The sequence below is a fragment of the Neoarius graeffei genome, chromosome 21 (genome assembly GCF_027579695.1).
Source record: "Neoarius graeffei isolate fNeoGra1 chromosome 21, fNeoGra1.pri, whole genome shotgun sequence".
NCBI lineage: Eukaryota > Metazoa > Chordata > Actinopteri > Siluriformes > Ariidae > Neoarius > Neoarius graeffei.
The window spans coordinates 13,605,451-13,623,966 of NC_083589.1; the positions used below are offsets into that span (position 1 = coordinate 13,605,451).

The window sequence follows — 18,516 nt, forward strand, 5'->3', positions numbered from 1 at the left end:
ACCGCTGCCTTTTTAAACGCCGTTCTCAGCCGCAGACAGTGTCAGAGCGTCTCGTATGTAGACTCTAGCCGGTTTGTAATGGGTCGTCGTCGGCGGCGGCCCGCCCCAAAAAAGTGGTTTTCAAGTCAAGTTTCACGTTTTCTTTTTATACCTGGACTATTTTCATTATTGTTTCTTAATCAAGTTTTGTTTACATTTTTGCCACGCCTTCTTCTGGATTAAACCCACTACGCTTCTTGGATTACTGCCTGTGTGCTTATTCTGCTTTTGGGTCCTAATTCACCATACCTCCAGCAACCCTAACAGTTTGTTTTTATTGAATTTATTTCCTGGACTCCCATCTGTAACAGGGACTGATGTTGCATCCCATTAATACATGTTACAATAGGTTATTAGATTCTAATAGAATAGATGAGCCAAAATAATTGGGGATCTTTTTTTAATGGGCCCTGACTCGTTACACATATGAACAGGTGGGCCTCAGGTTGAGAACCACTGCAGTAGACTAATTTTTCAACTACAATTCGCATATTTGGCCACATGCCCCTGAATCCAGTACCAACGTAGTATGAAATCTCTGAAAGAAAATTACCATATCAAAAACAATTTTTCTGATATGGTAACTCAGTGCTCTGACTCCGGTGTGACTGAGTAAGGTTACAAGTTTTATGTTTCATCTAATTTAATATTATTTGGTAGTGGGCATATAGGAAAGTGTCAAGTATAAAGTTTCTCAATATGTTGATCATGCTTGTATGATATATAAACCAGCTCAAAGATATTTTTCTAAATCCATTACCTACTCATTCTAAACCTGCTGAACTTCGCCGGTGAAGCTCTCAATCCCAGAGGGTTAAAATACAATGGGAAAAACACTTTTTGTCAGGGTCCAAAACCTGTAGTAGTCTATTTTGTTTTACCATTCGTGGCATACCTACCCAACTAATAAGTGTCATGTGGTGTTATGCCAGAATGCACTTCTACTCGCTGATGAGAGAGCGTCTGCGATCAGCCAATCACAGGCTACTGTGTGTTATGACATAATGCCCAGTGTAACATTTGGACAAAAATTAGAAGTAGATTAGACCCATATCTTTACAATTTTTCATGGGCTTTCCGGTTTGATGCTTTTGAAATACAGACAGACAAATGCGAAAATTACTGGTCAATGTCTGCCGGTCCAGCCTTATTTCCCACACTGTTATTGTCGATGCACGAAGTTCCCATGTCCTGTTAAAATCCAACAGGACTCGCCCAGCTTGCTTTTCACTGCATTCGTGTCACGAACGAAAAATCCTAAACTAGGACCTACTATTAAATATAAATTTATACCATAAACTCTTCAGCTCAATCCCACATAATGATTTATTTTGTTTATTTTTTTAAACCTTATTAATAAAGCAAAATACGATGGGCTGATCTCGGTATCTGCAATACTAAAACAAATTTTTTTTGGCCGGGTGCGCCCCTCCCCCAAATCTGTGCCAGGATAATGATGCTGAATCTAAACTGTATCGCTCTGATGCACCATACCATTCCATTTCACCATGCTACAACAAATTGCGCCAGTGTTTGTTTAAAAACAACAACAACAAATGCTCTGGTGATCACGAATAATGAATTATCCAAAGGAAAAAAAAAATCACTATGACAAGTTCAAGGCAACTTGGTTATCAGATCAATCCATGCGTCAAAGTATTGAAGCAAGGTGAGAAGCATACATTTTGTGAAATATGTCGGTCCGATTTCCCGATCAATTTTCTTCAAATATGGCACGCAGGAGGATGGACCATTTTATATCATCCCCCCTCCCATTTTCCAGGGGACCCCCCTCCCCAGAAGGGCATGACTGGGTTGCGCAATCTGATCTACTGCTTTTCATTTTCTGGGGGTTGACAAGTATGCTATTACATAATTTTCCATTTTTGTTAAGACTTCCAGGGGGACAAGAACAAGCTTCTTGGAAACCCCTTTTGTTTGGTTGGTCTGATCCAGAGTTACCATCTGTGCAGTGTACCCATGTACTTGTGGGTTTACTGCAGGTACTCTGGGTTCCTCCTACATTCCAAAAACATATCCAGCAGTTAGATTGGCTACTTCACATTTCCTTTAGGTGAGAATGAGTATATGAATGTGTGTATGTAATGCTCTGCAATTGACTGGTGATCTATAATTTCTAAAACAAAATTAGTCTAAAACAAAATTCGGTTTCTTTGATACTTGACTGAGAATACATCTTTTCATGTGTCAGGTAGGCCTGGTCCTCCTGGAGGTGTGCGTGTGGAAGAGATCAGAGATACATCGGTGAAGTTGGTTTGGAGTCTGGGCTCAGATCATGGTAGTCCGCTCACCCAGCACATCATTGAAACCAGAGATTTCTACTCTCTAGATCCAGAGGACTGGAAAACTGCAGTCACATGTGAGTCCACAGCAAAAGTTTATAGACCAATTCATATTTGATGCATGACGGTGTGCATATGCCTAAGCAGTGGCACCTTGAATGCCATTGTTCACATACAGTATTTGCCTGTGTATCTTATATATACGTGTCTGTAGCATTAAAACTGACATCCACTGTATGACATGTCAGAGCCAAAAAAATCCCTGTTCATCTAATTTTTCAAGTCAAACTGTAGTGTTTAGTAATTTCATTCACAGGATGTTAAATACGCTATTGAGCTCTGTCATTTTTTTTTCTAACTTTCCACAGTCATGGTGACCTGTTGTCATGAGCTGTGTCTCAAATCAAAAACTATAGCCTTAGATTCAAAAGTATTCAGTAATCTAGAAAATTCATAAGACCGATACACAAAACAGACCTTTTTGTAGGTTTGAAGGCTACACAAGAGATTTTTACAATTCAGACATTAACCATAATCAGAAAAACGATTAGTGTTAGTACTCAATAATGTTCTACAATAGTACATAGAGTAAATATGTTATCTGAGGCACAACACTACTTTGTTTAGACAGTTACAGACACAGTGTCACATGTGTCACTATTGTATTCTGTCCCCACTATTGGTATTGCACCATGTGGATACGTATCGTTAATTTTTAAGGAGGTACACAAGTGATGCACTAAACGACAGCAGGATATGTACCACAGTCATCTTGCATGTTAGAGGGATACTAGTGGTATCTGTGTTATACAGGCAGAGCTGAAACTATTGAAACAAAGATAGAAAACAGTACTTACAAAATTAGTATTCTAATTTGCACAGTGGTTTAGTATTTACTGAATTCGATGAAATTAATGGTATAAAGTCTATCTTGTTTAGCTCCTGTGTTCTTGGATGGGAAAGCTGAGGCAGCCAAGGTCACTGACCTGTATCCTTGGATGGAGTATGAATTTCGGGTATACGCCATCAATGAGCTAGGAGAAGGAGAGTGCAGTGTGCCCTCCATCAAAATTAAAACCTGGGATGCCAGTGAGTTCACATGTGCTGATTTATGCTAAAGTATTGCTAATTTCTGTATCATTGTTTTGACTGTTTTCATAAAGAACTACAAAAAAAATCTGCTAATGAAATAAGGTTAACCAGCTTTGTATACTTTCAGTTCCCACCATGGCACCTAATGATGTTGATGGTTATATAGGCTTGAACGGAGAGCTCATAGTGACTTGGACAGTAAGTCTAATTATTCTGTATTTCTTTTAATATTCCTTGACACAGTTTTGTCAGTCTTTAATATTCCTTGACATAGTATTAATACCCAGCAGTATTGCCAGACTAACATTTACATCATGTTCTCATGCCTTTTCATAGCCCATGAAGCCCCAGTACTTTTTTGGTAAAAAGTTTGGCTATGTAGTAGGTTTCAAACCCCATGAAGACTACGAATGGAAGTGGTCAACAGTGGCTGACCCAGAGGCGAGACGCTATGTCTACAAGGACGGCATTATACCCAACACTGAGATACAAGTCCAAGTGAAAGGTTATAACAACAAAGGAGAGGGACCACACAACCTGACCAAAGTGGTGTACTCATCGGAGAGTGGTGAGGCACCACTCCTTGGCTCTGACTAGGAACATGATGACCAAAGAAGGGAACTTTCAGGATTCAGGCAAAATCACAATAAAGCCTGATTAATAAAGAAAGTTTATTTCAAGGAAGTCCAGTATATTAATTTAGAACTGATAATAAAATTGATAATATTACGTTCATTACAGGCATTTAGCAGACACTCTTATCCAGAGCAATGTACAACATACCCAGAGCAGTTGGGGGTTAGGTGTCTTGCTCACGGGCACTTCAGCCATTCCTGCTGGTCTAGGGAATCAAACTGGCAACTTTTTGTACAATTTGAGTACAAAAAGTTTCAAAAAGCTAGAATATAGGCAAGGCAAGTTTATTTATATAGTGCATTTCATACACAGTGGCAGTTCAATGTGCTTTACAGAGGTAAAGGCAAAACAGTAAACAATAGAAAATAAAAATAAAATTGTTAACGAGACACTCTCCTGGGAAACGCACGTCAATGCAGTCGTCGCAAAAGCAAATAAACTCCTAGGACTCCTGAAGCGTACGTGTTCGTTACTCACGGACGGTTCAGTGAGACGAACATTATATCTCTCCCTCGTCAAGTCCCAGCTATGCTTTGCTACTCAAGTCTGGTCACCAAGCCAACAGTACTTGAAAGCAAGGATCGAGCAAGTGCAAAGAAGGGCCACGCGATGGATACTGAGAACCCGCGTCGGTGAACTCTCATATGGAGAGAGGCTAGAGAGGCTTAACCTCCTACCTCTGGTGTATGATAGAGAATTAAAGGACTTAATTTTTTTCTATAAATGCCTGTATGGTCATACTGACCTAAATGTACACAACTTTGTCTCTTTTGTAACACACGGCCGCACAAGGCAAAGTAATGCTCTAAATTTGAAAACTCCTTTCTGCAAAACTTCAACATTCCAGGCCTCATACTTCAATAAAATTGTGAAACTATGGAACTCTGTTTGCTATGCTGCACCCAGCGCTATTTTCAGCAGCCCGAACTCTTTTAGAAACTATTGCCGCTTTTCCACTACAAACGCGGCTGAGTCGGGCTGAACCGTGCCGGGCTGAGTCAAGCTGAGCGGGGCTATTGAAGTTGCATTTCAACTACAACCGTGCTGAACCGTGCTGGCTGGAAGTGGGTGGACACATTGGGTGGAGTTAGCGAAAGTGGGTGGACGTCACATGATGTCGTTAAGCAGCGCAAACAGTGACATCAGTGATCTTTTAAGCGGTAGTCTCACGACCCGGATAGTAAACAATAAACATGGAGTCATTAGTGTTGGTCTTGGTGCTGTGGCTTGTTGTCACCGACAACGCCAACAGATACTGGCAAGAGCGTATAGATGAGGCGAGGCGCATAAGGCTTCAGAAATTCTCGTAATTATTCTTCTTCCGGGTTTACGGTGTTTACAGATCCCAGCGTGCTCGCGGGGCGTGTGTGGGCATGTGAGGACACTCCTCCTCACGCCCCCAGCCTCACTCAGCTCGGTTTGGCTCGCTTCAGCCCCACTCCAAAACCGTGCGAGTTTTGGGTGCTAAGCAGGGCTGAAGCGAGCTGAGTCGTGCTGTTCTGAGGTAGTCGAAACGCGAGCCATGTCGGGCTGAAGTGAGCTGAAAAAGGGTAGTGGAAAAGGGCCATAAGTTGTAGGATTTCTGTGTAAACTACTCAAAACCTGCTACGATATAGAGAGACCGTGCACCTGGTCCGCCGTCCGATCTTATGCGTGTCATCAAACTTAGCGCACTGACTTTATTATAAATCATATTTATCATAAATGTATGTGTTGTGAACAATAGTTTCTTGATTTCACTTTTTTATTGTTAAAAGTGGGCGGTACCTCGCATGGGTTTTCCCGTTCGTGCTGACCCCTTTGGGTGACATTACCTTTTTTTCTTTTTTGTAAATTATTGTACATTTTTTGTGTAATTTATTATGTATTTCATACGGTTAATGTTCCCAATAAAGCTGAAAAAAAATTACATAAAATAAAGGGGGAAGAAGAGAGAAAAATAAAAATAATATAAGAATTAAACAATAGTAGAAATAAAGTAATAAAATGAAGTAAAAGTTCAGTAAAAACAGCAGAATATAATGGAATAAAAGTTAAGTAAAGTTTAAAACATGCAAAGACTGTAAAAGTTAAGTAAATTTTAAAACGTAAAGATGATGATATTTTTGAATTTGAAATTATTTATTTATTTCGAACATGTATAAAAATGTATGTAACTATTTGTACATACAAAAGAAAGAAAATGAAAAAAGTGACAAAAGAATAAATAAAATAACATAAAGAGCTAATACATTACAATACACCGCACATTGTTCGAAAAAGGAGTGGGAAGAAGTACAATACTTTTTTTAATTTCCCACCCCTTTTTAACTACCCCGAAATCCAAACTACATTAATACACCTATAAAAATATATACCATATATACACTTCATGATTATCCATATAAATATATAATTACAAAAATAAATATATACTGCATACCATATCCATATACCTATATACATATACACACACATATATATATATATATATATATATATATATACATACACACATATATACACATACATATATATACACACATATATACATACACATACATACACACATACATACATACATATACACATATTTTATATATATATATAAAAAATCTCCTTCTCACCCCCGGCGGGGGGGTGGTATCCATGTCATCCTCAAGCTCGGGTCCTCTACCAGAGGCCTGGGAGTTTGAGGGTTCTGCGCAGTATCTTCGATGTTCCTAGTACTGCACTCTTCTGGACTGAAGCTTCAGATGTTGTTCCTGGGATTTGCTGGAGCCACTCTCCCAGTTTGGGGGTTACTGCCCCAAGTGCCCCCACTACCACGGGGACCACGCAACCCTTGACCTTCCACATCCGTTCCAGCTGCTCTTTCAACCCTTGATACTTCTCAAGTTTCTCATGTTCCTTCTTCTTGATGTTGGCGTCAGCTGGGATCGCCACATCTATCACCACCACCCTCTTCTGCTCTTTGTCCACCACCACTATGTCCGGTTGGTTAGCCAGGATCTGTTTGTCAGTCTGGAAGCTGAAGTCCCACAGAACCTTGGCCCTGTTGTTCTCAGCCACCTTCTGTGGTATGGCCCATTGGGACTTGGGTACTTCTATTCCATACTGGTTGCAGATGTTCCTGTATACTATCCCAGCCACTTGGTTGTGCCTCTCCATGTACGCTGATCCAGCTAGCATCTTACACCCCGTTACTATGTGCTGGACTGTTTCAGGGGCTTCTTTGCACCGTCTGCATCTTGGGTCTGATCTACTCTGGTAGATCCTGGCCTCTATGGCTCTTGTGCTTATGGCCTGTTCTTGTGCTGCCATGATTAGTGCCTCTGTGCTGTCTGTCAGTCCTGCATTATCCAGCCACTGGTAGGATTTCTTGATTTCAGCCACTTCCTCTATCTGGCGGTGGTACATGCCATGTAGGGGTTTGTCTCTCCAGGTTGTCTGTTCCTCCTCCTCCTCTGCACTCTCATCAGGGTTCTGCTGCCTGAGACATTCACTTAGCAGTTCATCCTTTGGGGCCATCTTTCTGATGTATTCTCGGATTTTCGATGTTTCATCCTGGACCGTGGTCTTGACGCTCACTAGCCCTCGGCCTCCCTCTTTCCGCTTAGTGTATAGTCTCAGGGTGCTGGACTTGGGGTGGAACCCTCCATGCATGGTGAGGAGCTTTCTAGTCTTGATATCTGTGGCTTCTATCTCCTCCTTTGGCCAGTTTATGATACCAGCGGGGTATCTGATGACTGGTAGTGCGTACATGTTGATGGCTCGGACCTTGTTCTTACCATTCAGCTGACTTTTCAGGACCTGCCTTACTCTCTGGAGGTATTTGGCTGTGGTTGACTTCCTTGTGGCCTCTTCATGGTTTCCATTAGCCTGTGGGATGCCAAGGTACTTGTAGCTGTCTTGGATATCACCTATGTTGCCCTCTGGTAGGTCAATCCCCTCAGTCTGGATCATCTTGCCTCTCTTTGAGACCATCCGGCCACACTTGTCCAATCCGAATGACATCCCTATGTCATCGCTGTAGATCCGGGTGGTGTGGATCAGCGAGTCTATTTCTCGCTCGTTCCTGGCATACAGCTTGATGTCATCCATGTAGAGCAGGTGGCTGATTGTTGCCCCACTACAGAATCGGTACCCGTAGCCGCTCTTCGTGATGATCCGACTGAGGGGGTTCAGGCCTATGCAGAACAGCAGTGGTGATAGCGCATCTCCTTGGTATATGCCGCACTTGATGTTGACTTGGGCAATGGGTTTTGAGTTGGCCTCTAGGGTTGTCTTCCACATTTCCATTGAGTTCTGGATGAAGGTCCTTAGGTTCCTGTTGATCTTATACAGTTCCAGACATTCCAGTATCCATGTGTGTGGCATTGAGTCGTAGGCTTTCTTGTAGTCAATCCAGGCAGTGCACAGGTTGGTCTGTCTCTTCTTACAGTCTCGGGTGACTGTTCTATCGACCAGTAGCTGGTGCTTGGCTCCTCTGGTGTTACTGCCAATTCCTTTCTGTGCCTCGCTCATGTATTGAGCCACATGCTTACTCATTTTTGCCGCAATGATGCCTGACAGGGCCTTCCATGTTGTGCAGAGACAGGTAATTGGCCGGTAGTTGGATGGGATGGGTCCCTTCTGGGGGTCCTTCAAGATTAGGACTGTCCTGCCTTGGGTTAGCCATTCTGGATGGGTTCCATCCCTCAGCAGCTGGTTCATCTGTGCTGCTAGGCGTTCATGGAGTGCAGTTAGCTTCTTCAGCCAGTACGTATGGATCATATCGGGGCCTGGTGCTGTCCAGCTCTTCATCTTTGACACTCTTTCTTGGACTTTCTTGGACTGAGATGGTTACTGGTTCTTGTTCTGGGAGGTTGCTGTGGTCAGCTCTTAGGTCCACTAACCATTGGGCATCGGTGTTGTGTGATGCCTTTCTTTCCCATATGTCTTTCCAGTATTTTTCCACCTCAGCTCTTGGTGGGTCTGACCGGTTGTTGTTCCCCTGCCACTGAGAGTACACCTTGGCTGGTTCAGTGGAGAACAGCTTGTTTATTCTCCTGGCCTCTCCCTCCTTGGTGTATCTCTTCAACCGGGTGGCCAGAGCTGTTAGTCGCTGTTTGGCAGTTTCGAGTGCCTCTGGTGCCCCTTTATTCACCATGTTCCCTTTCTGTAGTTCAGCTAGCTGGCTAACTTCTCTCCGTGCTGCCTTTATCTTGGCCTCTAATTGTCTCTTCCATGGTGGATACTGTTTGTTATGTCCCGAGCCCACCTTGTGTCCAAGCATCTCCATGATTACTGTTGCTGTACTGTGTATCAGCTTGTTGGTCTCAGTGATGGTTCTTGTGGAGATTGTCTTCAGAGCAGCATTCACATCTACTAGTAGATCTTCTGAAGGTACTTGGCAACTCAGCTTCGGTATTCGTCGGGGGCTCCAGGTTTCCAGTTGGGTCACGATCTTCCTTCTCAGGTCAGCAGCTCTTGTGTTGAGGCTGTTAGCTGTTGGGGCTTGGTACCCAATCTCTGGTTGTGGGGGTGATGACATCTCCCCGCTGACCTGTCTTCCTGGCTCCCCCTTGCCGTAGCATTGTTGTTGTATTTCATTAATCTCTAGTTGTGATAGTAGATAGTAGATTTCGATTACGGATGTTGGAACACTGGGTTAATAGCTGTTTCTTTGTTAGCCTTGATTGTGGGTTTCGAAGTATCCAATGGTCCCACATTCGCTGCATGTATCCCCTCTCTTTGGGATTGCTTGTATAGTAGCATTCCAGCAAATCCGTATTTTCTGTCCTCGTCCATCGATGTCTTGTTCCAGTAGCCCATTTCTCATCAGTTTGCCCTGGTTCCCTAGCAACTGACGCAGACCTTGTTGACCCGGGCGACGTCTGAGCCGGTATGACTCTATCAGTTATGTCTTCACTCATTCCTGAGGTAGGCTGATATATCATGAGGGGTTTTTGCCTAAGAACCCTTACTGGATGATGTTTTGCCCCGACCGGGATTCGAACCCCGATCTCCTGCGTCGTAGTCAGTGAGCATTACCACTGTACTATCCAGCTGATATATATATACATATATACACACATATACATAATACAAACACATATATTTATCAGTTAGCAGAAAGCATCTGAAAACAGCTTGGTTTTTAGTCTAGATTTGAAGCTGCCAACAGCAGGAGCATTTTTGATGTCCTCTGGGAGTTGGTTCCATAGCTGTACTGCATAGTAGCTAAAAGCTGCTTCACCACACTTTGTTTTAACAACAGGTTTTACCAGTAAATTTTGCTGCTGCGATCTGGTAGATCTGATTGGGTTAGGCCGCTGCAACATATCAGAGAGGTAATTGGGCCCTGTACCATTTAGAGGTTTGTACACCAGCAGCAATGCTTTAAAGTCAATTCTGTAGCTTACTGGAAGCCAGTGAAGGGACCTTAGACTTGGAGTAATGTGCTCTGTTCTTTTTGTTCGTGTGAGAATATACAGACTGTGTTCATTTTAGTTTTCAGCACTTGTCCCTCCTCGCTGTAACATATCAATAAAATTAACTATAAGCCTGTTTTCCTTTTAGTTCTGAAAAAAAAAATTCCCCATAAGTGTAATTATCGCAAATATTCCTGTACCAAATCTTTTAAAATATAACATTTTATTGTTTTCTCTCAGGTATTCACAGTTTAGTCTGTAAGATTATAAATAAAATTTCTTAATGACTGAAGCTGAGACTTTCTTCAGCTACACTGTATAGCCAAAAGTATGTGGACACCTGACCATCACACCCATGTGTGGTTCTTCCCCAAACTGTTACTACAAATTCTGAATAACAAAATTGCATAGAATGTCTCTGTATGCTGTAACATTACAAATTTCCTTCACTGGAATGAAGAGGCCCAAACCTGTTCCAGCATGACAATGCCCCTGTGCACAAAGTGAGCTCATGAAGACATGTTGTTGTGTTAAGGTTGGAGCAGAAGAACTCGAATGTCCTGCACAGAGCCCTGACTGTTCTCAACCCAACTGAACACCTTTGGGATGAACTGGAACACTGACTGTACCCCAGACCTCCTCACCCAACATCAGTACCTGACCTCACTAATGATCGTGTCGCTGAATGAACACAAATCCCCACAGCCATGCCCCAAGATCTAGTGGAAAGCCTTCCCAGAAGAGTGGCGCTTACTATAATTTCAAAGGGGGAATAAATCTGGAATGGGATTTTCAACAAGCATACATGGGTGTGATGGTCAGGGTGCACAAACTTTTGCTACATTTATAGTTATATTTTCAAACTACTTGTGGAAAGAAATATTAATAATTGTAAGTAAAATGTGTGTTATTCTGTTAAGGAAATTCAATGTCAGTTATGGAGGAATGTTATGGTAATGACAAATGGACTCATAAAAACAAACTTTGCCCACAGTCAGTGCAAAATTCACAAAGGCTTCAAAATATTTACCTAACATGAGATAACTCATAGCAGTGAGGAATTAATATTATTAATTATGAATTTCACTTTTATTACACCTTTGCTTTATTCAGATGTTACTGACATTTCTCAGGATTTTCTAACCTTTTCCCAATTTCAGGGTTACAAGAGATACAAGTTTATGTTACAATGTGCTGCTAATGTGTGTGATATAAAGCCATACTTGATTTTATCTTTCGACGAGATCTTTACCCTAACACTCTCAGGTCTTTTGATAAGGACATGCTGCAGTAAATTCAAACTTTAAGACATGTAACAGTATGGGGTCGCTGTTGTCACATTTTTTGTTTCAGAATTCTCCACACATTCTTTATTGGGGACAGGCACCCTCTTCTTCCACAGCTACGCTTTTGTAATTTGGGCAGAATGTGGTTTTGCATTGCCTTGTTGAAATATCCCTTTAAAAGAGGTCATCTTGAAGGCAGCACATGTTGCCCAAAAACTTCAGTGTACTTTTCTGCATTATCTTTCCCATCTTTCTTTGAGGAATATTGGTTTTAAACATTTAAATAATTTTCTCACACATTTGTTGACAAACTGGAGATCCTCAGCCCATCTTTGTTCCTCAAAGACTAGGCCTTTCCTGGAGACTGATTTTTGTACCAAATTATGATTACAGTCACCTGTTGACATCACCTGTTTCAAATCACATCATTATTTAATTGTTTTACCCCATTACTAACCCTAAATTGCCCCGTCCCAACTTTGTTTGGAATGTGTTGCAGGCCTGAAATGCAGGAATGGATGTATATTAACAAATGAAATGAAGTTGACCAACAAAACATGAAATATCTTAAGTTCATTCTGTCTGCAATGAAATATAAGTCAAAGTAAATGTAGAATTCACTGGGTTTGTTTGTTTGTTTGTTTGTTTGTTTGTTTTTGCTTTTGTTTGTATTTTCCTTATCCTCCCAACTTTTCTGATTTGGTCTTATAGATTGTTGAGCTTTGAAAAAAATGTATTGGAAATCATTTAGATAGTGTCACAGTTAGCAAGAATATAGCAATTGTAGACAGATTACAGGGGGAAAATTATATTAAATGGTCAAAAAAAATTTACTAAAATATTTTTTCATTAAACATTTTGCATAACAGTTTCAAAGAAGGGAATTTAATTTTGTAATTTTGCAATTGCTTTTTTACCATATGAATATTAAAATCACAAAAAGGGAGGGACATAATTTTAGCATTTATTTTGTGTGTAAAAATGAGTAATGACTCAAATATTTTATGGTTAGTTGTGCTAAAAATGTAAGTGTAAAAATCCACTGCTCTGATACAGAAGCAGAAAGATCCATTTAAAAATAGTTGACAGAACTATTGCATTTACTTCGTACTGATGACAGTACGCTTCACTCCTAGTGATTATGTAAAATAACAAAAAAATACCCTTACACTGTTTCATAAACCTTTGCTCTCTAGTAATTGTCAGATAAATGTTTGATGATCCATGTTACATTTTTGCAGCCCCCGCAGAGGCACCCCTGGATGTTTATGCCCGCCAGGTTACCTCCACTGAGGCTCTAGTGTGGTGGTTACATGTTTTTCAAGTTCCTCCTCACTGGGTGGATGGCTACCAGGCAAGTCCTCAAAAAAACACACAGCTTTTTTTGTAGTTATCAACAAATAATTACTCATAAAGCTTTTGAACTGAATAAATTCAAGTCAAGTTTATTTGTATAAGGCTTTTAACAACAGACATTGTTGCAAAGCAGCTTTACAGAAAATTTAAGACTTTAAACATGAGCTCATTTTATCCCTAATGAGCAAGGCTGTGGCGATGGCGGCAAGGAAAAACTCCCTCAGATGACATGAGGAAGAAACCTTGAGAGGAACCAGACTTAAAAGGGAACCCATCCTCATTTGGGTGATAACAGATAGTGTGATTATAAAAAAAAACTCACTTCCATAACTGTGTCCTATATCGTCACAAAGTATGTGAAACCAGGAAAATCTTTATAGTTTTTACATGAAGTCTGTTTTGTTGAAGTTATAAACTGTTAATTGATGGAAACTTGAGTGCAAAACTGCTCATGACAACTGCAGTCTGAAAGTTGACAAGTCAACTGTAGTCCTCAGCCATAAATGTATTACCATAAGTGTCCAGAGCCATCTTCCAAGTGCGACTTTTGACTGTCCATATGGGGCCATCCTCCACAGGAGCAATGTGGTTAGACTCCAGCCAGACGTAGGGCATCAGGATGGATCAGGCAGGTTCAAGGAGCAGAAGAGGTCAACAACTTACTGGTGTCTCAGGATCAACATGTAACTTAGAGGGACAGACAGAGAGGAGGGGGAGAGAGAGAGAGAAAAAACACAGGTTGTTAGGTATGCCCAACATCACCTCATGAGTAAGAACAGGATACATTTTGAACTGAATGCAAGCAGGGACTCTGTCACAACTAACTATGACAGCGTAACTAAAAGGGGAGAGCCAGAAGGTAACACAGACATGAGGGGCACCCTGGGACAGAAAGTAGCCAGACACTACACCATCAACAAACCCAAGTGAGTGAGGGAGTGGGGCGGGGTTTTGACAGCATCTATACATCCCAGTTTACCAAAACACTCTATGCCTGAGGACCCTCCAGATCTCCTTTACCTAATAAAAACTATTTACAAAAGGCTTGACTAAACAGATATGTTTTCAGCTGAGAGTTAAACACTCTGTGTCTGAGTCCCAAACACTACTTGTAAGGCTGTTCCATAACTGTGGGGCTTTGTAAGAAAAGGCTCTGCCCCCTGATGTAGCCTTCACTATATGAGGTACCAGCAGATAGCCTGCACCTTTTGATCCAAGTAGACGTGACAGGTCATAAAGGATCAGAAGTTCACTCGGGTACATTCAGTGCTTTAAAGGTCAATAGTAGTATTTTATAATCAGTATGAAATTTGATTGGGAGCCAATGCAGTGTGGATAAGACAGGGTGATATGGTTTATCCATCCATCCATTATCTGTAGCCACTTATCCTGTTCTACAGGGTCGCAGGGGTGATGTGGTCATATCTTCTAATTCTAGTAAGAACTCTTGCTGCTGCATTTTGAACTAACTGGAGCTTGTTTATGCACTTATTGGAACATCCAGACAGTAAGGCATTACAATAATCCAACCTAGAGGTAACAAAAGCAGGAACTAGTTTTTTCTGGATCATGTAGTGATATTTCTTATCTCAGCAATATTTCAAGATTCAAGATGTTAATTTGTCATGTACACAATAACAGATACAGCGGTTTATTATTGGGTAATGAAATTCTTATTTTGCAACTGCCCGACCAAATTATGCTTACCAATATAAAAAGAAATATATATATATATATATATATATATATATATATATATATATATATATATAAAATATGAAATATAAAATATAAAGTGCATATGGAATGCAAAATATAAAGGTAGAATGAAAAATGAAGATAACATTTTAAAAAAAGGAGAGGCAAACAAACAATGTGCAAACATAGAGGTAGATATACTGTGCAATGTCTTGTGCAAAATTGCTAATATAATCCGTGGTTCAAAGCCTGATTGAAATATAGAGGTAGATGGTGATTATAATCCGTGGTTCAAAAGCCTGATGGCCTGGAGGTAAAAACTGTTTGTCAGTCTAGTAGTCCTTGCTTTCACACTCCTGTAGCGTCTGCCAGATGGTAGGAGCATGAATAGTCTGTGTTGTGGGTGTGTTTGGTCCCTGATGATGCTCTGTGCCCTTTTTGTGACCCGGGTGTTGTAAATGTCCTGTAGTGGGGGGAGGACAGCTCCACAGATGAACTGTGCCATTTTAATGACACGCTGGAGAGCCTTTCTGTCCTGAGTTGTGCAGTTCCCGTACCACACAGTGATGGAATTTGTCAGGACACTCTCCACTGTGCACCTGTAGAAGTTGCTGAGGAGTTTGGTGGACAGTCCAAATTTCCTCAGCTTCCTCAGGAAGAAGAGTCTCTGTTGAGCCTTCTTGATGGTCTGCTGTGTGTTGTGTGTCCAGGTGAGATCCTCACTGATGTGAGTCCCGAGGAATTTAAATGTTTTCACCCTCTCCACCTGTGTCCCATTGATGTGCAGTGAGGCGTGCTGGTCTCTCCTCCTCTTCCTCAGGTCAATAATCATCTCCTTGGTCTTCTCAGCATTCAAGGAGAGGTTATTTTCCTGGCACCAGGAGACCAGCTGAGCCACCTCCTCCCTGTAGGCTCTCTCATCTCCGCCAGTGATCAGCCCAATGACAGTGGTGTCGTCAGCGAACTTGATGATGGAAGTGTTGCTCTGGGTGAGGGTGCGGTCATAGGTGAAGAGGGTGTACAGGAGTGGACTGAGCACACAGCCTTGGGGGGGGGGGGTCCCTGTGCTCACTGTCTTGGTGCTGGATGTTCTGGTACCGACTCTGACAGCTTGGGGTCTGTTTGTGAGAAAGTCCAGGACCCAGCGGCAGAGGGAGGATGTCAGTCCAAGGGTGGAGAGCTTCTCTGTCAGTCTGCTGGGGATGACGGTGTTGAAGGTTGAACTGTAGTCCACAAACAGCATTCGAACATAGGTGCCCCTGTGTTCCAGGTGTGACAAGGCTGTGTGGATGGCTGCATTGATGGCATCATCAGTTGAATGGTTCTGACAATATGCAAATTGAAGGGGGTCTATTGTGTCTGGGATGCCCTTTTTGATGTATGACATGACTATCCTCTCAAAACACTTCATTACAACTGAAGTGAGTGCAATTGGGTGATAGTCATTCAGGCATGTTATATTGTTTTTCTTTGGGAGGGGCACTATGGTGGTGGTCTTGAAGCATGTGGACATAGAAGACATGGAGAGGGACAGGTTGAAAATGTCTGCGAAGACCTCTGCTAACTGTGTGGAGCAGGCCCTCAAAGCACAGCCGGGGATGTTGTCAGGGCCGGCTGCCTTTCGGGGGTTAGTCCTCCTGAAGACCTTGCTCACCTTGGTTATGGTCACAATAGGTGAAGAGCTCTGTGCTGCCTCTGTTGGTAGAATCCCTCGGTGTTGGTTGGTGTTGAGGGTGTCGAAGCGAGCATAGAACTCGTTCAGCTCATCTGGTGATGTGTTGTGGTTGGCTGTGACCCTGCTGTTCTTCTGCTGAAATTGGTGATGTGTTGCAGGCCCTGCCACATGCATCTGGAGTCTGAGGTGTTGTAATATCCTTCCAGCTTCAGTCTGTACTGCCTCTTGGCTTCCCTGATGGATCTGCGTAGGTCATATCTGGCCTTTTTTTTTATATCCATCTGCGTCGCCAGAGGCAAAAGCAGTGGAGCATGCATGTAGCATGGAGCGTACTTCACTGTTAATCCAAGGTTTTTGGTTAGGATATATTTTGCAGCGCTTGGTGGGGACAATGTCATTAATACACATACTGATGTAGCTGGTGACCACAGATGCATATTCCTCTAAATCCACAGAACAGTCTTCTCTCAAAGCAGAAGTCTTAAACACATCCCAGTTTGTAGAACTGAAGCAGTCCTGGAGCACCAGATCAGTCTCTTCATTCCAAACTTTAACAGTTTTACACACTGGTGGGGCTTGTTTGAGAAGGGCCTTGTAAGCTGGGTAGGGGAACACAGAGGTGTGGTCAGACTGTCCAAAGTGGGGGCGGGGCACAGCCTTGTAGCCATTTCTCACGTTGCTGTAGACATGGTCCAGGATGTTGTTGTCCCTTGTCGGAAAGCTCACGTGTTGATGGTACTTTGGTAGCACAGTCCTGAGGTTGCAATGATTAAAATCCCTGGCCACAATGAACACAGCATCTGGGTGTGTGGTCTCGTATTTGCCGATGTCACGTAGTAGTCCTAACGCTGTAGTGCAGTCGGCCCGCGGCGGGATGTAAACAGCCAGCATAAACACAGCACTGAACTCCCTCGGTAGATAAAAGGGTCTGCACTTCACTATCAGCACTTCACTGTCCGCACAACAGTGTTTTTCAACCACCTGTACGTCCGTACACCATCTGTTGTTAACATAAACACACACACCGCCACCTTTGTTTTTACCGGAAGCAGATGTGCGGTCTCCGCGGTGCATGGTAAAAAACAGAGGTGGCGGTTTCTGAGATGAAAGAAAGCTATCTAGGTAATGTTATTGATATGAGTTTCAAATGAAAGACTGGAGTCAATGATCACACTGAGGTCTTTTACAGCTGCATATGAAGAAACAGAAAGGCCATCCAGAGTTACTGCGTAATCAGAAAATTTCCTTCTAGCTGCATGGAGTCCAAGTACGGTATAAGTACTTCTGTCTTGTCAGAGTTAAGCAGAAGGAAGATCATAAGCATCCAGTGTCTAATGTCCTTTACACATTCTTCAGTTCAATTAAGCTGGTGTCTTTCATCTGGCTTTGCAGAAACACACGCAAGTTTCACGCAAGTGTCAAGCATGGTTTTGCCAAATTTTTTACCGTAGACTGCCCATAGTAGCACGTATGGCGGGTTGTGAGTGAGCCTTTATATATCTGTGAGTGGCAAAAATATGTGAACCTCTAGGATTAGCAGTTAATTTGAAGGTGAAATTAGAGTCAGGTGTTTTCAATCAATGGGATAACAATCAGGTGTGAGTGGGCACCCTGTTTTATTTAAAGAAGAGGGATCTATCAAAGTCTGATCTTCACAAAATGTTTGTGGAAGTGTATCATGGCATGAACAAAGGAGATTTCTGAGGACCTCAGAAAAAGCATTGTTGATGCTCATCAGGCTGGAAAAGGTTACAAAATCATCTCTAAAGAGTTTGGACTCCACCAATCCACAGTCAGACAAATTGTGTTCAACCGGAGAAAATTCAAGACCACTGTTACCCTCCCCAGGAGTGGTCGACCAACAAAGATCACTCCAAGAGCAGTGTGTAATAGTCGGTGAGGTCACAAAGGACCCCAGGTTAACTTCTAAGCAACTGAAGGCCTCTCTCACACTGGCTAATGTGAATGTTTATGAGTCCACCAGCAGGAGAACACTGGGTTGCAAGGAGAAAGCCACTGCTCTCCAAAAAAAAAAC

The 18,516-nt window shown here is 42.2% G+C and overlaps 1 protein-coding gene across 1 annotated transcript in view; it reads left to right on the forward strand.

The window, feature by feature from the left end:
• Positions 1–18,516, forward strand: part of cntn1b (contactin 1b) — a 165,939-nt gene that overhangs the window by 132,738 nt on the left and 14,685 nt on the right. The window contains exons 17-21 of the mRNA XM_060903505.1: positions 2,252–2,419; positions 3,282–3,431; positions 3,562–3,632; positions 3,771–4,002; positions 12,993–13,105. Coding sequence (XP_060759488.1) covers positions 2,252–2,419; positions 3,282–3,431; positions 3,562–3,632; positions 3,771–4,002; positions 12,993–13,105 — 734 coding nt within the window. The remainder of the gene's footprint in view (positions 1–2,251; positions 2,420–3,281; positions 3,432–3,561; positions 3,633–3,770; positions 4,003–12,992; positions 13,106–18,516) is intronic.